Source organism: Cucurbita pepo, chromosome LG01 (genome assembly GCF_002806865.2).
Source record: "Cucurbita pepo subsp. pepo cultivar mu-cu-16 chromosome LG01, ASM280686v2, whole genome shotgun sequence".
Lineage (NCBI taxonomy): Eukaryota > Viridiplantae > Streptophyta > Magnoliopsida > Cucurbitales > Cucurbitaceae > Cucurbita > Cucurbita pepo.
Window position 1 is genome coordinate 6,568,105 of NC_036638.1, and position 16,482 is coordinate 6,584,586.

The 16,482-nt window shown below is 34.3% G+C and overlaps 3 protein-coding genes across 3 annotated transcripts; 2 read left to right on the forward strand and 1 right to left on the reverse strand.

The window, feature by feature from the left end:
* Positions 1-1,552: 1,552 nt before the first annotated feature.
* LOC111801382 (metal tolerance protein 11-like) lies at positions 1,553-6,764 on the forward strand. Its single transcript, XM_023685362.1, has 6 exons — positions 1,553-1,917; positions 2,708-2,817; positions 2,906-3,151; positions 5,133-5,213; positions 5,394-5,627; positions 6,267-6,764. The coding sequence occupies exons 1-6, from the start codon at positions 1,749-1,751 to the stop codon at positions 6,612-6,614; spliced, it is 1,188 nt and encodes a 395-aa protein (XP_023541130.1). The 5' UTR covers positions 1,553-1,748; the 3' UTR covers positions 6,615-6,764.
* Positions 6,765-10,823: 4,059 nt separating this feature from the next.
* On the forward strand, positions 10,824-11,675 carry LOC111808986. The gene is made up of 3 exons (XM_023695270.1): positions 10,824-10,930; positions 11,000-11,105; positions 11,300-11,675. The coding sequence occupies exons 1-3, from the start codon at positions 10,868-10,870 to the stop codon at positions 11,437-11,439; spliced, it is 309 nt and encodes a 102-aa protein (XP_023551038.1). The 5' UTR covers positions 10,824-10,867; the 3' UTR covers positions 11,440-11,675.
* An 873-nt stretch (positions 11,676-12,548) lies between these two features.
* Positions 12,549-15,791, reverse strand: LOC111789995 (glutathione S-transferase DHAR2-like). The gene is made up of 6 exons (XM_023670754.1): positions 15,492-15,791; positions 15,328-15,418; positions 15,118-15,261; positions 13,858-13,975; positions 13,632-13,772; positions 12,549-12,966 (listed from the first exon to the last, which is right to left on the reverse strand). Exons 1-6 carry the CDS (start codon positions 15,547-15,549, stop codon positions 12,877-12,879), a joined length of 642 nt encoding a protein of 213 aa, XP_023526522.1. The 5' UTR covers positions 15,550-15,791; the 3' UTR covers positions 12,549-12,876.
* Positions 15,792-16,482: the final 691 nt, after the last annotated feature.

The window sequence follows — 16,482 nt, forward strand, 5'->3', positions numbered from 1 at the left end:
ATTATCCATTTCATTCATTACTTTATATGAAAGCGTCCATTAATATTAGAAAATAATTTAAAACGATTAATTTATACCTAATACTTGTTTAAAGTTGTTTCTTCAGGATTTTCTCACGGTTAAAAAAAACAATAAAAAATTATATTGATATATTTAAAACAATAAGTTTAATTTTTAAAAAAAATTTGCAATTAGTATTCTCAATCATTTTTAATACAGTTGATGACAATATACATAAATTGAAAATTTTAAAATTATGCTTTTAAAGTAATCCATAAACATAATCAATCTTATAAACAAATATAGTATACATTTGATATTGTTAACTTATTTATATATTATTTAATTTTTAATAAATCGAGTATGATATAATGTCTTAATCATCAATAAAACATAAATTCTTCTCAAATATTTTTTCAAACGCATTTTTTTCTCATATTAGTGGAAGTCGCTGTCAAAGGAGCATATTATGCATATTAATATCACATTTTTTATTTGCTTTTATTTTTTTCAAGATCTATTAATGTAGCACTATAGATTAAAACCCCCCATTTTTTTTTAATTATTTCAACAGCTGGCATAGTTTTTTATTTGCATTAAATTATTATTTATTAGCTATTTCAAATATGTACATACTTTTATGACTCATTTACTAAACATCAAAATAATGTATTAATTAATTGAAACACATATAATTTTGTATTAATTAATATATTATATTATTAATGGAAGTATAAAATAAAATTTAATATTTAAAATATAAAGACAAAAAAGTCCTCATCAAAAGGATCCCGACCATGTGATGTAGACGCCACTACTCGGCTATTCCCACGGACCACATTTGATATGACTCTTATCCACTTGAATCACTACTGCTATCCACGTAACCAAACAGATTTTTTATTCCACAAATTGCCCCCACGCAAATCTCAGCCGCCTTTATTTATAATTTTTAAAATGTAAATATATATATATTCAGTGGGGCCAACGAGACCTCTCAATCCAACGACTCCAGTTAAGTTTCACCAATCCAACGAACCAAAGAGAATGAGGGTCCAAGAAGCTTCCATATACCTTAGTAGCACTTTAAAAAAATTCTCTTATAAAAGATCTTTAGTCCCAAAAGGTAGGGGCAGTCGTGGGCCCACTCAGTTTTAATATTCTTGATCGATCCTACGGCTCAGATCATTTTGCATCTCCAAGATTCAGTACGACAATTTTAGATGTTTTTTTTACAGAAATACTTTCCATTTGTGTTATTTAGTTCATTTTTTTTTAAAAAATTTATAGAATTCTATTAAACACGAAATTAAAAATTAAAATTTGTTAACTATTATTTATATGAATTTAGTATTTATTATTGAAATAATTAGTATAAGGAAAAAATTAATAATAATAATAATATAAATATTTTTTCATTTGAGAAAATGTTAGGTTAATTTTTTAATTTAACATTATAAAAAAGGGAAGTGAAAGCTGAGTCAAAGATGGTAATAATATTCTAGACGCAGGAACCGTACACGTGGCATTTGATTTTGATTTTTATTTTTGGAAATACAGTCACTTTATTGGTGCAGGCATTTCGAACTACACAGTGAACGAACCGAAGTTCCATTTTGCCAAAATGCCCACAAATTCTCGTTAAATTTACCATTTGCACCACCAAAATTCTCCCCCTTCTTCTTCTTCTTCTTCTTCTTCTTCATTCCTCCATTGTTACTATTCTCGCATTTTCACTGATCTTAGAAATGGGACCGCCCGTTGTATCCGTAGAGAATGATGAGGAGAGCTCGCTGTTGCTCCAGTCCACCGCCGGCGACCTCTCATGGCGCTTGAACTTCGATGGCTTTCAGTTATCTCCAGAGCATAAGGAGAAGAAACCCTCTCGTGCTCTCCATGATTGCCTTGGGGTTTTGAGTAATTTCCATTCCCCTCTCTCTTCCTCCTCTTCTGCCGTTCCTTCTGTTGGCTGAATCACTTTTGTTCTTCTTTTTGTTAGCGATCCATGTTTGTTTTGTCAATATCGTATTCGATGGTCTGAGTGCCTTGTTCTTTACTGGAAATATTCCTTTTACGTCTTGGGCTGTTGTTTTCTCTCTTTCTAATTTGCTTTTTAGCCTAGCTGCTGCATATATTCGTTTAATTTTGTTTTTGTGAAGAGTATTTATTCTTCTGCCACTTCGCCACTTCCTTTAATTTCTGACCTGAGATGGTGGAATTTTTCTTTTCATCCCATTTGTTTATTTCATATATTTAATGAACGATTGACCTATCCGTTCTTTGGATGAATTTAAAATTTGGAGAGGAGAATATGTAATTCAAAGTTTCAAAGGCCTGAACTAGAAGCTGGAGAATTATTTATTTATTTTTGCTGCAATTGGATGTGGATGTTTTGTGGTTGATTGATTCTTACAGTTGAGTAATTTCCCCATATTTAAGATCTCCCGAGGCATTGATTGTGGCATAGAAAGTAGCAGCAGTTCCCAATATTTTGGGTTTCCACGTTTTGCTGGGTAGTTCATGGTCCTTGAAGTTGCAAGTTTGTTCGTGCATACGTTTTTTTTGCCTTTGTAAAGCATGTGTATGTCTTCATGTATCTGTTTGTATGGCTAGATTTGAATTTGTAGTGGAAGAATGAAAGTAATGAACAAAAATATCTTGAGAACTTCATCCATCTTATTCTCGACACTTTTCTTGGTGAATTCAGCTCCTGAAGATTATGTAGCTGAGTACTACCAGCAGCAGGTAGAAATGCTTGAGGGCTTTAATGAAATGGATGCGTTGGCTGATCGTGGTTATGTTCCTGGAATGTCAAAGGTTGATGTTGTTCTGTACTTCTATGCTTTCTTAATGATTAAGACATTCTTCGCTGCTCAAAACCAGAATATGGCTATGGTGGTTGCAGGAAGAACGTGAAAAGTTAGCTAAGAGTGAAACATTTGCAATCAGACTATCAAATGTTGCCAATTTGGTTCTGTTTGCAGCTAAAGTATATGCATCCATCAGAAGTGGTTCCCTTGCTATAATTGCTTCCACACTGGATTCACTTCTTGATCTTTTATCTGGTTTCATCCTATGGTTTACTGCATTTTCCATGCAAACACCAAACCCGTATCAGTATCCTATTGGCAAGAAACGTATGCAGCCTTTGGTCAGTTCTCTTGCAACTCCCTTTGTCTACTGTTTGACGTGGTGAAAAAAATGATCATATATAGATATAGATTTATTATACCCTGCCTGCAACTACCTCTTTGATCACTGGCTTGTAGTGAAATTTGTTTTCTCTTGTGTTCTTCTCCCAATATTGGGAATTTTAAAAATGATTTCATTTTTAGTTTTTCAATTTTGAAAATTGCGCTTGTTTCTTCTATGTGATTTTCACCTCTCAAAGAAACATTTGGATTCTTATCCAAAAGTTCAATAACAAAAAAATCCATAAAAAGTAGTTTCCGAAACTTGGGTTCGATTTTATTGATAAGCTTAATTTTAAAGGGAAAAAAAAAAAAACGAAAAACCAAATGTTTATCAAACATGGCCATAGAAATTCCTTTATTTTGTCTTTAAAATTTCTAATCGCCTTTAAACTGGATTATACTTTTTGTTCATATTTTCCTTACGGATTATAGACTGCAGAACATGGGAAGCTTCTAAAGCTATATTTGTTTAAGAGCTATGCAATTTCACTTACTATGTGGCATTAATGAAAAAAATTTCAACTTGTCACGTACTTCAATTTTTGTGCACTACATGTCACGACCCGATTTTCAAGGCTATGAATCTTGGACCGTGATTAAGAGGATGAAGGCGATGGGGTCGCGATAAAATGATATAGAGCCAGACACTAAGTGGTGTACTAGCGAGGACGCTGGTCCCCAAAGGGGGTGGATTGTGAGATCCCACGTTGGTTGGAGAGGAGAACAAAGCATTCCTTATAAGGGTGTGGAAACCTCTCCCTAGCAGACACGTTTTAAAACTGTGAGGCTGACAGTGATACATAACGAGTCAAAGCAAACAATATCTGCTAGCGGTGGGCTTGGCTCTTACATACTCTTTCCAATGGCTTTAGTACTATGATCAATTTCTAATTTAAACTGCTTTCGGATGCCGCTGGTTGGGCAAGCAAAAGATTTTCAACATCAAAATGATCGATTCAATTACAAGCTTAATCTAACATTATTTGGTGAAACAGTTATCATATCAAGTTAATATAAACTAAAATTGGATTGCACTCAAAAGTTCCACTTTTGAAGGGGAGAAGAACTGCGTTGATCATTCTGCTGTATGGAGTTCATATAGTTGTTTGCTGCTGTTTCTCTGGATGGTTTAATGATTGATGATATATGGTTGCTGGTGATTTAGTTATACAACCCGATGTTAAATCTTACAGAATTTGAGTCATTGTGTTTGTCTTTTCTTAATTATATATCTGATACTCAAGTCAGGAGTTTTACTGCAGTTAAAAGATTGGGTTTTATTTTTCAAAGGTTCAGTTGACTTCTTCATATTGATACTGATACTTAGGACAGACTGCTATCACGGAAGATAGCTAGCTAAGAAGCACAGATACAAATATGATATCATTTTTTTAAATCTAGGACGTCGACATGACAACGACACCTACACACAGATATATAAACGAGAAGAAAATTAAAAGTCAATGAGTTTATGGATTTGTAGGCTTAAAAAATTAGTTTTATATATTTCACTCTCAAATTTTAGTATTTTTGTCATATATTTGTCTATTTAGTATACTTAAGCTTTTGATGCATGTCTAACCAATGTTGGATCTACTTTGGTTTTCTGCAACTAGTTTCTAACACAACTATTGTACTCGCGAGTGTCGGATGTGTGTCCAATAAGTGCCGAGTGTCCAAGTGTCGACATGTATCAGATATGGACATGCTAGCCTAGTTTGTGCTTCTTAAATAGCTAGTATGTTTGCCTTCCAGTTAGAGTGGAAGGCCCAAAGTTTCCGATTGTTGAACTCAATCGTGAAGAACTACTCTCTCAATAACAAAGAGGGCAGTATGAGAATGAGGGGGTTTAAAAGTTTATTACTATTATCATTATAATCTATTGGTTGTGAGCTGTCACTGCTGGAGGATTCTTATTCCATTTTTTGTTGTGTGCAGGGCATTCTTGTTTTTGCCTCTGTCATGGCAACTCTTGGATTACAGATAATATTGGAGTCAATTCGGACTCTCTTATTAGGCGTAAGTAGTTAGAGAATCATCTCTCTTTTTCTCGTGAAATTTCCCCAAGTTCATCGCTCTAGCAGAAAAGTTGTCCCTAGATAGTGAATTGGACTAGATTTTTGTTCCACGACATTGCTCCAGATTGCTCAGAAGGCTTGACATCTATCTTTTTTATTAAACATCTTACTCTTATTTCAGGATTCTGTGTTCAACTTAACCAAGGAGCAAGAGCGATGGGTTATGGGCATTATGCTCTCAGTTACTCTGGTGAAACTACTCTTAATGCTTTATTGCCGGGCTTTTACCAACGAGATAATCAAAGCATATGCTCAAGATCATTTCTTTGATGTAGTCACCAATGCAATCGGCCTTGTGGCTGCTCTTCTTGCTAATTATATAGCTGGCTGGATCGACCCTCTTGGAGCTATTATTGTGAGTGCAAGCTCTCTCTCTCTCTCTCTCTCCATATTGTCCATTCCCTGCTGTTGTATGTTGACCTTCAGTATTCATATTTGCTGAATTTGAAACTCCCTTAAGAGCAGATCTAGTTTAATGTGCATCTTGGTTATAAAGGTCTAGAACTTCTGATACATATGCATACAGCCCCCCGAGAATGAGAAAGCAGACAATATCTGTGCTGGCGAAAACAGACAATATCTGTCAGCGGTAGGCTTGGACTGTTACAAATGATATCAGAGCCAGACATTGAGCGGTGTGCTAGTGAGGACGCTGACCCAAAGGGAGGTGGATTGTGAGATCCCATATTCATTGGAGAGGGAAACGAATCATTCCTTATAAGGATGTGGAAACCTCTTCATTGCAGACGTGTACTAAAACCATGAAGCTGATGGCGATACATAAATGGACAAAGCGGACAATGTCTACTAGCGGTGGGCTTGGACTTGGACCGGCACAATTGGATAAGTTGAAAACCACAGAGGTTTTGGTCGAAAATAATATGCAGCACCCGAATTTGTATAACTGATTATCGTTCTTCATTTTAGTTTCTAATCTTGTCAACTTCGTAGAAGTTATCCATGTTGATTCAGTGTTCTCTGTAAATTGCTGCAGCTGGCTTTGTACACTATACGAACATGGTCGATGACGGTATTGGAAAACGTGAACTCCCTTGTCGGAAGATCTGCTGCCCCCGAGTACCTACAGAAGCTCACTTACCTATGTTGGAACCACCACAAGGCCATCAAACACATTGACACAGTTCGAGCATATACATTTGGATCACACTACTTTGTCGAAGTCGATATCGTCCTGCCCGGAGACATGCCATTGGAAGAGGCTCACGACATAGGTGAATCACTCCAAGAAAAGCTCGAGTTGCTACCAGAAATTGAGAGGGCATTTGTTCATCTTGATTACGAGTACAAGCATAAACCAGAGCACGCACAGGCACACTTTTAGAACAAGGCACAAACATGGTGATTTCTTCAACTCTACAATCCCGCATGTTCATTTATGTTGTAGTAAAACTGCAATAACATCGTTTTCTGTCTTGTAAATTTGTTCCTGATTCTATCCATGATCTCACAAAATTTGCCCAATGCGTTCAAATTCACCGTATTAGATTTGAATATCTGACTTTTTGATCGAGTACTTACAGATTGATTAAACAAAATATCTACTTTCAAGGCGGAGGGGCATAATTGGAATTTACTCCATGTAGATATTTTATTTTGGTTGATTAGTCTTGCTTTAATGTGAGGGAATCCATATATGTGAGATTTTTATACGTGGGAGGTGAACACTAAAAGTATAACTTAATTAATATTAATTAATCATTGATATAAATATATATTATTTAAACTTATTAAATTTTAATTTTTACATTTATAATCAATATTTTATATCTGATTAATTATCAATATTAGTTTTAATTAATGTTTCATGTAAAAATATTTATTTATTTTTATTTGAATTGATTAATCAATTAATTAAGCTCTACATTATATAATGCTAAATTTATTTTATAATAATAAAAATGGGTTCTCTTACATTAAATTAATTAATTATAATTTTTATCAATAAAAATCGACATATATATTATATTAAAAATATTAATTTTCAATTTCTGAGAGAAAAGAAATAAGTTATAAGAAAAAAACGTTCCATATCGATCTGAGATGATCGAATTAGTGCATAATTAGATTATCGTGTCGCAAATTATTAGATAAAATAAAAAACATGGATATATTTGTATCATTAGTATTTAGATGGATGGGAATTTTATTTATTTGGATTAATTGATGCACTTATGTTTCTTGTTTTTAAATTAATGTTTTTTTTTTTAATGTAATACAATGTTGTCAGATTTTGTGCCATTGTTTGATGACATTATTGACAAAATACCTGCCCCAAACAAGAAAAGTGTCCCATGTCGGGTTGTGACCCCTTTTCGAGTGTCGGTATCTTAAATATTGACGTTGAAAGAAATTTTACGAGATTTAAATTTTATAAAAATAAAGATATTAATCATGATAAGAGACTAAGATCGTTCAGGATGCTTCTAGTCAATTATAAAAATGAAAATTTCATCGGATATTTAACTATGTGTCCAATAGTTTCTTAAATTTTTAAGTTAAACACCAAATTAAAAAATTAAAGGCTTATTAAATATAAAATATAAAATTTAAAAATCTATTAAACAATCTATTCAAAATAATAAATTAAAATTTATTTTTGTATTTTATTGATATTTTTGTTATATTTAATAATAAATTAAATATATATATATATATATATATATATATATATATATATATATATATATTTTTTTTGTATGTTATTATGTCATATTAGTTTCTATATTTTAATTTTATTATATTTAAAATTTGAAAACATAATTTTTTTTTTCTTTTAAAAAATATATTTGATTCATTAGGAATGTTACTTAGGATATTTAATGTGAAACAATTCATTTATTACCATTTTATTTAAAATAAAGATAAAAAATATATTAAAAATTGTTCATTTTATTTAGAATATGAAAATTTTATACGACATCTCTAACTACATCCTTCTCGACTTTTCATTCAATATCGTGAATCACGAAGAAAACATAATTATTCAATGAGATTATTAAAAACTCTAGAATCAATATTTGGTCAAGGTCCCATCAAATTAAAAGAATTGGCATGTATTAATAATTGAATTGCATAATTAGAAAAATCAAGAACGTTCAAGTACTTTAATATAAAAAGCTCTAGGGTGGATTAAAACATGTTCGTGTTGTAAACGATCTTCCATATTAATATGATATTATTCGCTTTGAACATAAATTTTTATAGCTTTGATATGAGATTCACATCGGTTAAAGAGGAGAACGAAACATTCCTTATAAGAGTGTGAAAACCTCTCCCTGGTAGACGCGTTTTAAAATCGTGAGGCTGATGACGATACGTAACGTGCTAAAAGGGACAATATCTATTAGTAGTGGGCTTGGGCTGTTACAAATGGTATCAAAGCTAGACACCGTGCGGTGTGCCAGCGAGGACGTTCGTCCCCAAGGGAGGTAGATTATGAGATCACACATCGAATGGAGAGAAAGAACGAAACATTTCTTATAAGAGTGAAAACATCTCCCTAGTAGACACGTTTTAAAGCTGTGAGACTGGCAACGATACGTAACAGACAAAAATGGACAATATATGCTAGTGGTGGGTTGCCTGCTTGGGTAGAACATAATGTTCCTCGTTTATATACTACTCCTGATATGTGAGACTCCAACAATTTTCATTTTAGCTCAATTTCAATGTATGGTTAACCAAATTCAACACCTATTCGGCCTTCTACAAAGTACCTGTAGGAGGCTAAGACGTTAAACATATATTTTTACCTGATTTAACTTTTTGTTAAAAAGAATCGAACTGCAACGATGCTAGACTTTTCGTATGGTTTGGATTGAATACAAATGCAATAAATATTCTTATTAAAAATCAGCGTAAAGTCTAGAGCGGTTATTCTACGAAAATTGATGTTTTCATTTGGAGGTTAGCGACGCTTTTATAAACGTTCAAATACTAGGGTTTCTACTAACTTCGATGGGCAAAATATAATTTATCATTCATAAAAATACTTTTAGTAAATAATAATTTTGTCACAATATTTCTTACCATGAAAATAATTATTAAAATTAAGAATAGAATTTTATTATATATTTATAAAAAAAATCCAAATTATTTATTAAAACTTTACCGTATCTTTTAACCATACGTATTAAATTATTACCGTTATAAGATTAAAAGGTTATTGTATAACAATTTGGTTATTTTTTTTATTTTTTATTTTGAGAGGTAAATAACCTCTCTAAATTTCTCGATGTGATATTTATAATAAAATTAATTACTTAATTATCAACATAAGCATAATTAGCTAACTTAGAATATATATATACTCTAATTTGGTGTAAAAAAAATATTCTTTTTTTTATAAAAAAAACTAATTACTAAATATGCTTGAAATTATTAAAATTTTAAAATAAAAAAATTGCCATATTTTTAATAATAATAATAATGGAAAATAATGACAAAATAGAAAAGGTTACACCAGTGGTTGCGTGTGCAACTTCAACACCCCCATTCATTCCCTGGGCCCCACATACTGTTCCCAAAATTTTCTTCTAATTACTCTTTGGACCACTTTTGAAAGTTGCCTTCGATTTTGACCCCTGTCCTTCTTTTTGTTTGCATTGTTGCCCCCGAAGTACAATTATGTTGGAGGTTAAATTAAAAGAGTAATCAGTAATTAATTACGTCTTAACTTTAAAGGAAGATGTTTAGCTTTTTATAATACTAAGTAATCAATAATTAGATAAGGTTACGTCACTTCACTTTAATTGATAAAATTACTTACCTGTGATTCAATTCATTTGACTTTTTCTGTTTAATTATTACTTAGATTAGATCTTACCCTTTGTTTTAATTTTATCCAAATTTATTTGAATTTAGAGATATAAATAAATTTATTTATTTATTTTCATATTTTAATACTCTAAATTAATTAATATAGTAAAATGCAACCTCCAGAATTATATTATATCATAAACTTTTAATTCGAGTTTAATAACTCTATTATATATTTGATATTATTTAGTTATTTAAAAATTTTACTGATATTAACGTTTTAATTTGGGTCTTATTAATTTGTAAATTTTTTAAACCACAATTAGATCACTTATTTATGTCAATTAGGCATAAATCAACGATTAAAATTTTATAGAATTATAAATTATGAAATTTATTTAATTTTTAAAAACTGCTAAGAAGATGAAATGTGGAGTTGGAACTTAATTGTCCACGTGGATATATATTATGGACACGTAGGTAAACGTAAACCTAGGTTTACCTGTAAGCAAGAAGATGGGAGAGGGTAAATGGTGGTTGGTGAGTTGGCCGTGGGGTTGTGATTTTGTCTGATCTGGAGGTGGGGGCCCACAGATCACGTGGTAAGGAGGCTCAAAACGAGACAAATGATTGGTCATTCAGGAATCCCATCTGCACCAATTATCACCGATTGCCCACGTGGTACGCTGCTACTGGTTGACCCCACCAGTCAATTTCCTATAAGCACAACGCTTTCACCTCTCCATTGCTGCCAGTCGGTGTAGCGTTATCAAATCCCTTTTCACTAAATGAATCTATATATATATTTGAGCGCAGATGGGCGTAATGCATATAAATTCAGATTTCATGGCTGATTCTTCTGCTGCTTACATTCATATGGTAACCATTCATTTCCTTTCATGTTCTTTATTATTAACGTGTATCAACGTTATTTCCGTTCGCTTTTAGGTGCAACACCTGATCGAGAACTGCTTGATCGTCCATATGAATAAAGAGGAGTGCATAGAAGCTCTCTCCAAATACGCTAATATCACCCCGATAATCACTGAAACTGGTTCGTTCCCATTTTTCCTTCTTTTCTTCCCACCCGTCATCACTACTTCAACATAGCTAACAATTTGTGCATTGTTCGGTATAATTCAGAGCAATTATAAATGTAATTCGAATCTGCATCAAAGGGTTATTAGATGACATACTGATTTTAAAAATCTACGATCTATTAGATAATTTATTATTTCTTTGTAACAGTGTGGAAGGAACTAGAGAAAGAAAACAGAGAGTTCTTTGAAGCTTATTTAGAATCTCGTAGCAGAAATGATAGAATACTGGCTGAAGAAGAGACAAGACAGTTGATCCAACGGATGATGTCTAAACATACTAACGATTAGGTGTTGACTAGGCGATGACCAGGTGATGACTAGGTGACCGATCCATACACATGCATGCATCAATTACTTATATATNTTTTTTTTTTTTTTTTTTTTTTTTTTTTGTCTCATTTCTATACACATGTTTAAAATGGAATATATGTACAAATATTAGCCTAAAATAATTTACCATTTTTTTGAGTATTATAATAATACATATGCCTTACGTTCAACATTTGACACGTAATTCATCGGTATCATAGTCTTCACATCATTCGTAAATTTTTCTTTTATGTCAAACAGTGAATGAAATTTTTTTCGACGAATTATATTGACTTCACTATATAATATCCAAAGGGTAGTTTGGTAATTTGCTCGTGTTCGGTATTGCCACATGGTAAGGGATGATTAGATTCAAGATGTTGATGGGTAAATTTTTGTAGGGTAATTGAGATTGTGACATAAGACTCTTCTCCTATCGTCGATTGTTGATTGAGTAAAGACATAAGTGAAGAAAAATAATGTTGGGGACGAGTAGCTTTCTCACTATCAAAATTATAAACTTTTTTTTTCTAAGAGTCATCGTGCTGCGTTTAAATTCAAATTTGCTTGCTTCTACTCGTGTCGTCTATGTTTGAATTAGGTATGATATTGAAATAAAAAGAAAATAAAAATAAATGAAATGTTTTTTTTTTTTTTTTGTTACTTATTAAATTTTTTTGAGAATGGATATTAGAAATTAAAACTTGTATTCTTATTCCGTTTTAAAAAACAAAAAGGGTAATAAAATCTTATATAATAAATATTTTAAATGTATGGTAAATTTTAAATTAATAATTGCAACAATTTAAAATTTAAAATTTTATAATTAAATCAATTTAGAGATGTCCACGTGGCATGTATCTATATATATATCTTCAATTTAATATTTTCTTTTAAGTATTAAATTAAGGTATAAAATTAATACTTAGAGATGTCCACGTACTCATATTCGAGAGCTCGTTGTGATACAATAATGGAGTTGAAGCTATCAAATTCTACCCTCGATATTAGTTTAGGTCCCAATGACCCTACATAGTGTCTCGAACCTCTAAACCAATTATACATAACTTGCCTGAGTTGAATTTGAGTGATGGAACTTATCATTATACAATAACATACTAGTTTAGGTTCCAATGATCCCGAATGGTGGCTTGAACCTCTCGACGAACCATACACAACTTCGTAGAGCTGAACTCAAGCGACGGTCGAGAGTATTTACATAAGGGCAGGGGAGGAAAATACACCGTTTTATTGAGGCATAGTGATATAATATAAGTACTGTTAATGATGAGGCAAAGTAGAGTGATAATACACCATTTTATTGAGGCATAGTGATACATTTTTATTGAGGCATAGGAAAACAGGGCAACCAACGTCCAGTGCTGTTCATAACTTGGGATGAAAACATGTCCTGGTTCAAGCAGCATTCACCTTGGTCTCCCAACCAGCAATTACATGTTCTGGGACAGCCTTCGTCTTCACGAACGATTCTCGAGCGAAAAGCAACTGCACAATAAACAAACCGACCATTGTATGCTTTCCTAATTCAAGATAATTCACTAGAAAATTTATGTTTTTGGTCCATTTAGTCTTCTCGAGCTAAAATGTTGAGTTTGAATACTTCCCTTTTCTTTGTTATGATCGAACGTATATCAAACCTGATCGTTTCCAACTCCAAGAAACTAGATGAACGAACTAAGGGGAGTAGTTTCATTGAACCCGTTCGTTTACACTTAACATAAGAACAAAATTTATCGAAAGTTTGTTGCATAAGCGGAAACAAGATCGATTGCACTCACACACCCACACCCACGAACATAAATATTCAAAGAAACACAAAGATTTACATGATCCGGAGAGAGGAAAGTCTCACTACATTCACGGGTCGTAGCCAATCACTATGACCAAAGTGTTTATAAGTGTATCTCTCACACTATAAAGTTTTACTTACAGAACTTTCTCCTAACCGTCTAGCTCCACATCTCACAACAATGCTAGACAAACCTTTATATAGGCATATCGATACTAATTCTCATATATGAATTAAGATGATTCATGTATCAATACGGGAGACGAACCAAATGAATCCAATACGTAGATGAATCGAAGTGGGTAATGTATGAAAAGTATTCACGACAAGCTATCTAACGCCAGTATTGACTAAATCGTACCTTTTTGTATGCGGATAAACTCCGTAAGTTTTCGGGAAAAACCCACTTCTTGAAATGGCCAAGAGCAATATCAATATGGTACAGCTTTGGTGCCAGACTCAAATCAACAGCAGTTACTTTTTGCCCAGCAACATAAGGACCCTGACAGCATTGGGCATTGCCAAAAATGAGAAGCGTGAAACCATAAGCATTTTAATGTAGTTGTTCATATAATACACACACATACATGAGCCTTAAGATGCTCATCCAACGCCTTCAACTCTTCAAGCAAAGCCTGCTCTGAACCATCACTGGGGTCCTTGCTCAACAAGAATTTTACAAAAGCACCGTTTATCTTTGATCCCCTGTGAGCCCAAGTAAAGAAGAGGAGATTTGTATCAGAGACTCGGAACCAAATCATGAGGCAACACAATTGGCCAATGCCATGTCCGAGTACTGAATTGGCAATACTATTAAGAAAAACAAGGCATAACGGCTCAAATCCACCCCTAACAGATATTGTTTTTTTGGACTTTCCCTTTCGAACTTCCTCTCAAAGTTTTTAAAACGTGTCTACTAGAGAGAAGTTTCTGCATACGTACGAGGAATACTTTGTTCTCCTCCCCAATCATCTATGTGGTATCTCGGAGTTAATGTGTGATATCCCACATTGGTTGGGGAGGAGAACAAAAGACCCTCTATAAGGGTGTGAAAATCTTCTCTAGCAGACGCGTTTTAAAGTCTCGAGGGGAAGCCTGAAAGGGAAAGCCCAAAGAGAACAATATCTGTTAGCGATGGATCTGGGTCGTTACAAATGGTATCAGAGCCAGACACCGGATGATGTGTCAGCCTTCTTGCTGTTCCCCAAAGGGGGTAGACACGAGGTGGCGTGCGAGTAAGGACGCTGGCCCCAAAGAGGGTGGATTTGGTGGTGGTACCATATCGATTGGAGAAAGGAACGAGTGCCAGCGAGGACGTTGAGCCTCAAAGGGGGGTTGGAAGGAGGGTAGATTATGATGTCCCACATTTGTTGGGGAGGAAAACAAAAGACCCTTTACAAGGATGTTGAAACCTTTCCCTAGCCGATAGCGTTGAGAGGAAGCCCAAAAGGGAAAGTACAAAGACCCTTTACAAGGATGTTGAAACCTTTCCCTAGCCGATAGCGTTGAGAGGAAGCCCAAAAGGGAAAGTACAAATACGACAATATCTGCTAGTGGTAGGGTTGGGTCGTTTACCTCTTTAGACGTGTGATAGTGAGAGTTTTCTACACCCTTATAAGGAATGTTTCGTTCTCCTTTCTAACCGAGGTGGGATCTCACAATTCACCCCCTTGAGGCTCACAATTCACCCCTTTGGGGGCCAGCGTCCTTGGTAGCACACCGCTCGTTATCTAGTTTTGATACTATTTGTAACAGCCCAAGTCAACCGCTACCAAATTTTGTCTTTTTAGACTTTCGAGAATAGTGTGTTGTACACAGTTAAAATCTTAAATAAGGCATAAACTTACACAGAAGAAAATTGAGGAGGAGTAACAAGAGAGGGGTCTGGATACTTGTCCTCAAGAATCCCCACAATGACATCAGAATCAGGAACCCATTTGCCATCAAACTTCACCACAGGCACCTTCCCTTCTGGGCTCACTTCCAAGAACCTGCCAAAATCATCAACAATCAACACACAATCCCATTTAATTCCAACCCAAATTTCGAGATATTACCAACTGGGTTTGTCGGAGAGATTGACAAGAAGCAATTTATAAGCAACTTTCTTCTCCTCTAAAGTTAAAAGAACCCTGTGGCAGAAAGGGCCTACAACAAAGGGAAAACAAAAATCAAACAAAATTCTGCTGAGAAGATGAAAAAAGGGGAAAGAAGAACATACAGTCTCCAAGAACATCGGGAGCACCAGTAGCAGCCTTGACGACAACCTCAATGGCCATTTTCTGATCGAAGGGGCAGGTGGGGAGCTTTGAAACGGGAAATCACAGAAGAAACAGAGGATGTGAGCGAGGAGTGAGTGCGGGAATTTGGGTATATATTTAAGTTATGTGGTATCAATTCCCATGGCGGGGCGGTGAAATGATAGGAAGAGGACAAGAATTCCATAGCCCTCAGACACGAATTTGGCATCTCGAGAGATTTGATCGATAAGATGCAGGGGATTCCTCTCAAGAAAAAGTAAAGAAAAAGAAATTTTCTATATGGGGCTTCGAATTAGCCATACAGGTGTGTGCATCATTTCATTTTCAGCCCACCCCACCTATATACCGCACACAAACATTTAAAATATTAAGAACAAGAATCAAGAACGAAGAAAAGATGCATTTTTTTTCGCTTCGAATATGATCCGAAAATCAGCCCACATCCATTTAGAAACATTATCGCCGATTGGGGAGAAAAAGATTGTAATAGTGCTTTTGTGGTGCTGAAATTGATTTGATTTAGAGATTTCGAGTAAATCGGTCCATTTCAATTTTTTGGATGGTCGATTTCAATTTCTTGTGAGATCCCATATAGGTTGGAGAGGAGAACGAAACACACTTTATGGGGTGTGAAAACCTCTCCCTATCAAACGCGCTTTATAAATCTTGAGGGAAGCTCGGAAGGGAAAACCCAAATAACATAATATCGGTTAACGGTGCGCTTGGGCCGTTACAAATGGTATCAAAGCCAGACACCGAGTGATGTGTTAGCAAGGAGGTTGAGCTTGGGAAGGGAATAGATTGGAAGTCCCACATCGATTTGAGAAGGGAACGAGTGTCAATGAGAACACTGACCCTGAAGGAGGGTGGATTGCGAGATCCCATCGGTTGGAGAGGAACTAGAGACCCACATCGATTGGAGAAGGGAACGATCCTCAAAGGAGGGTGGAG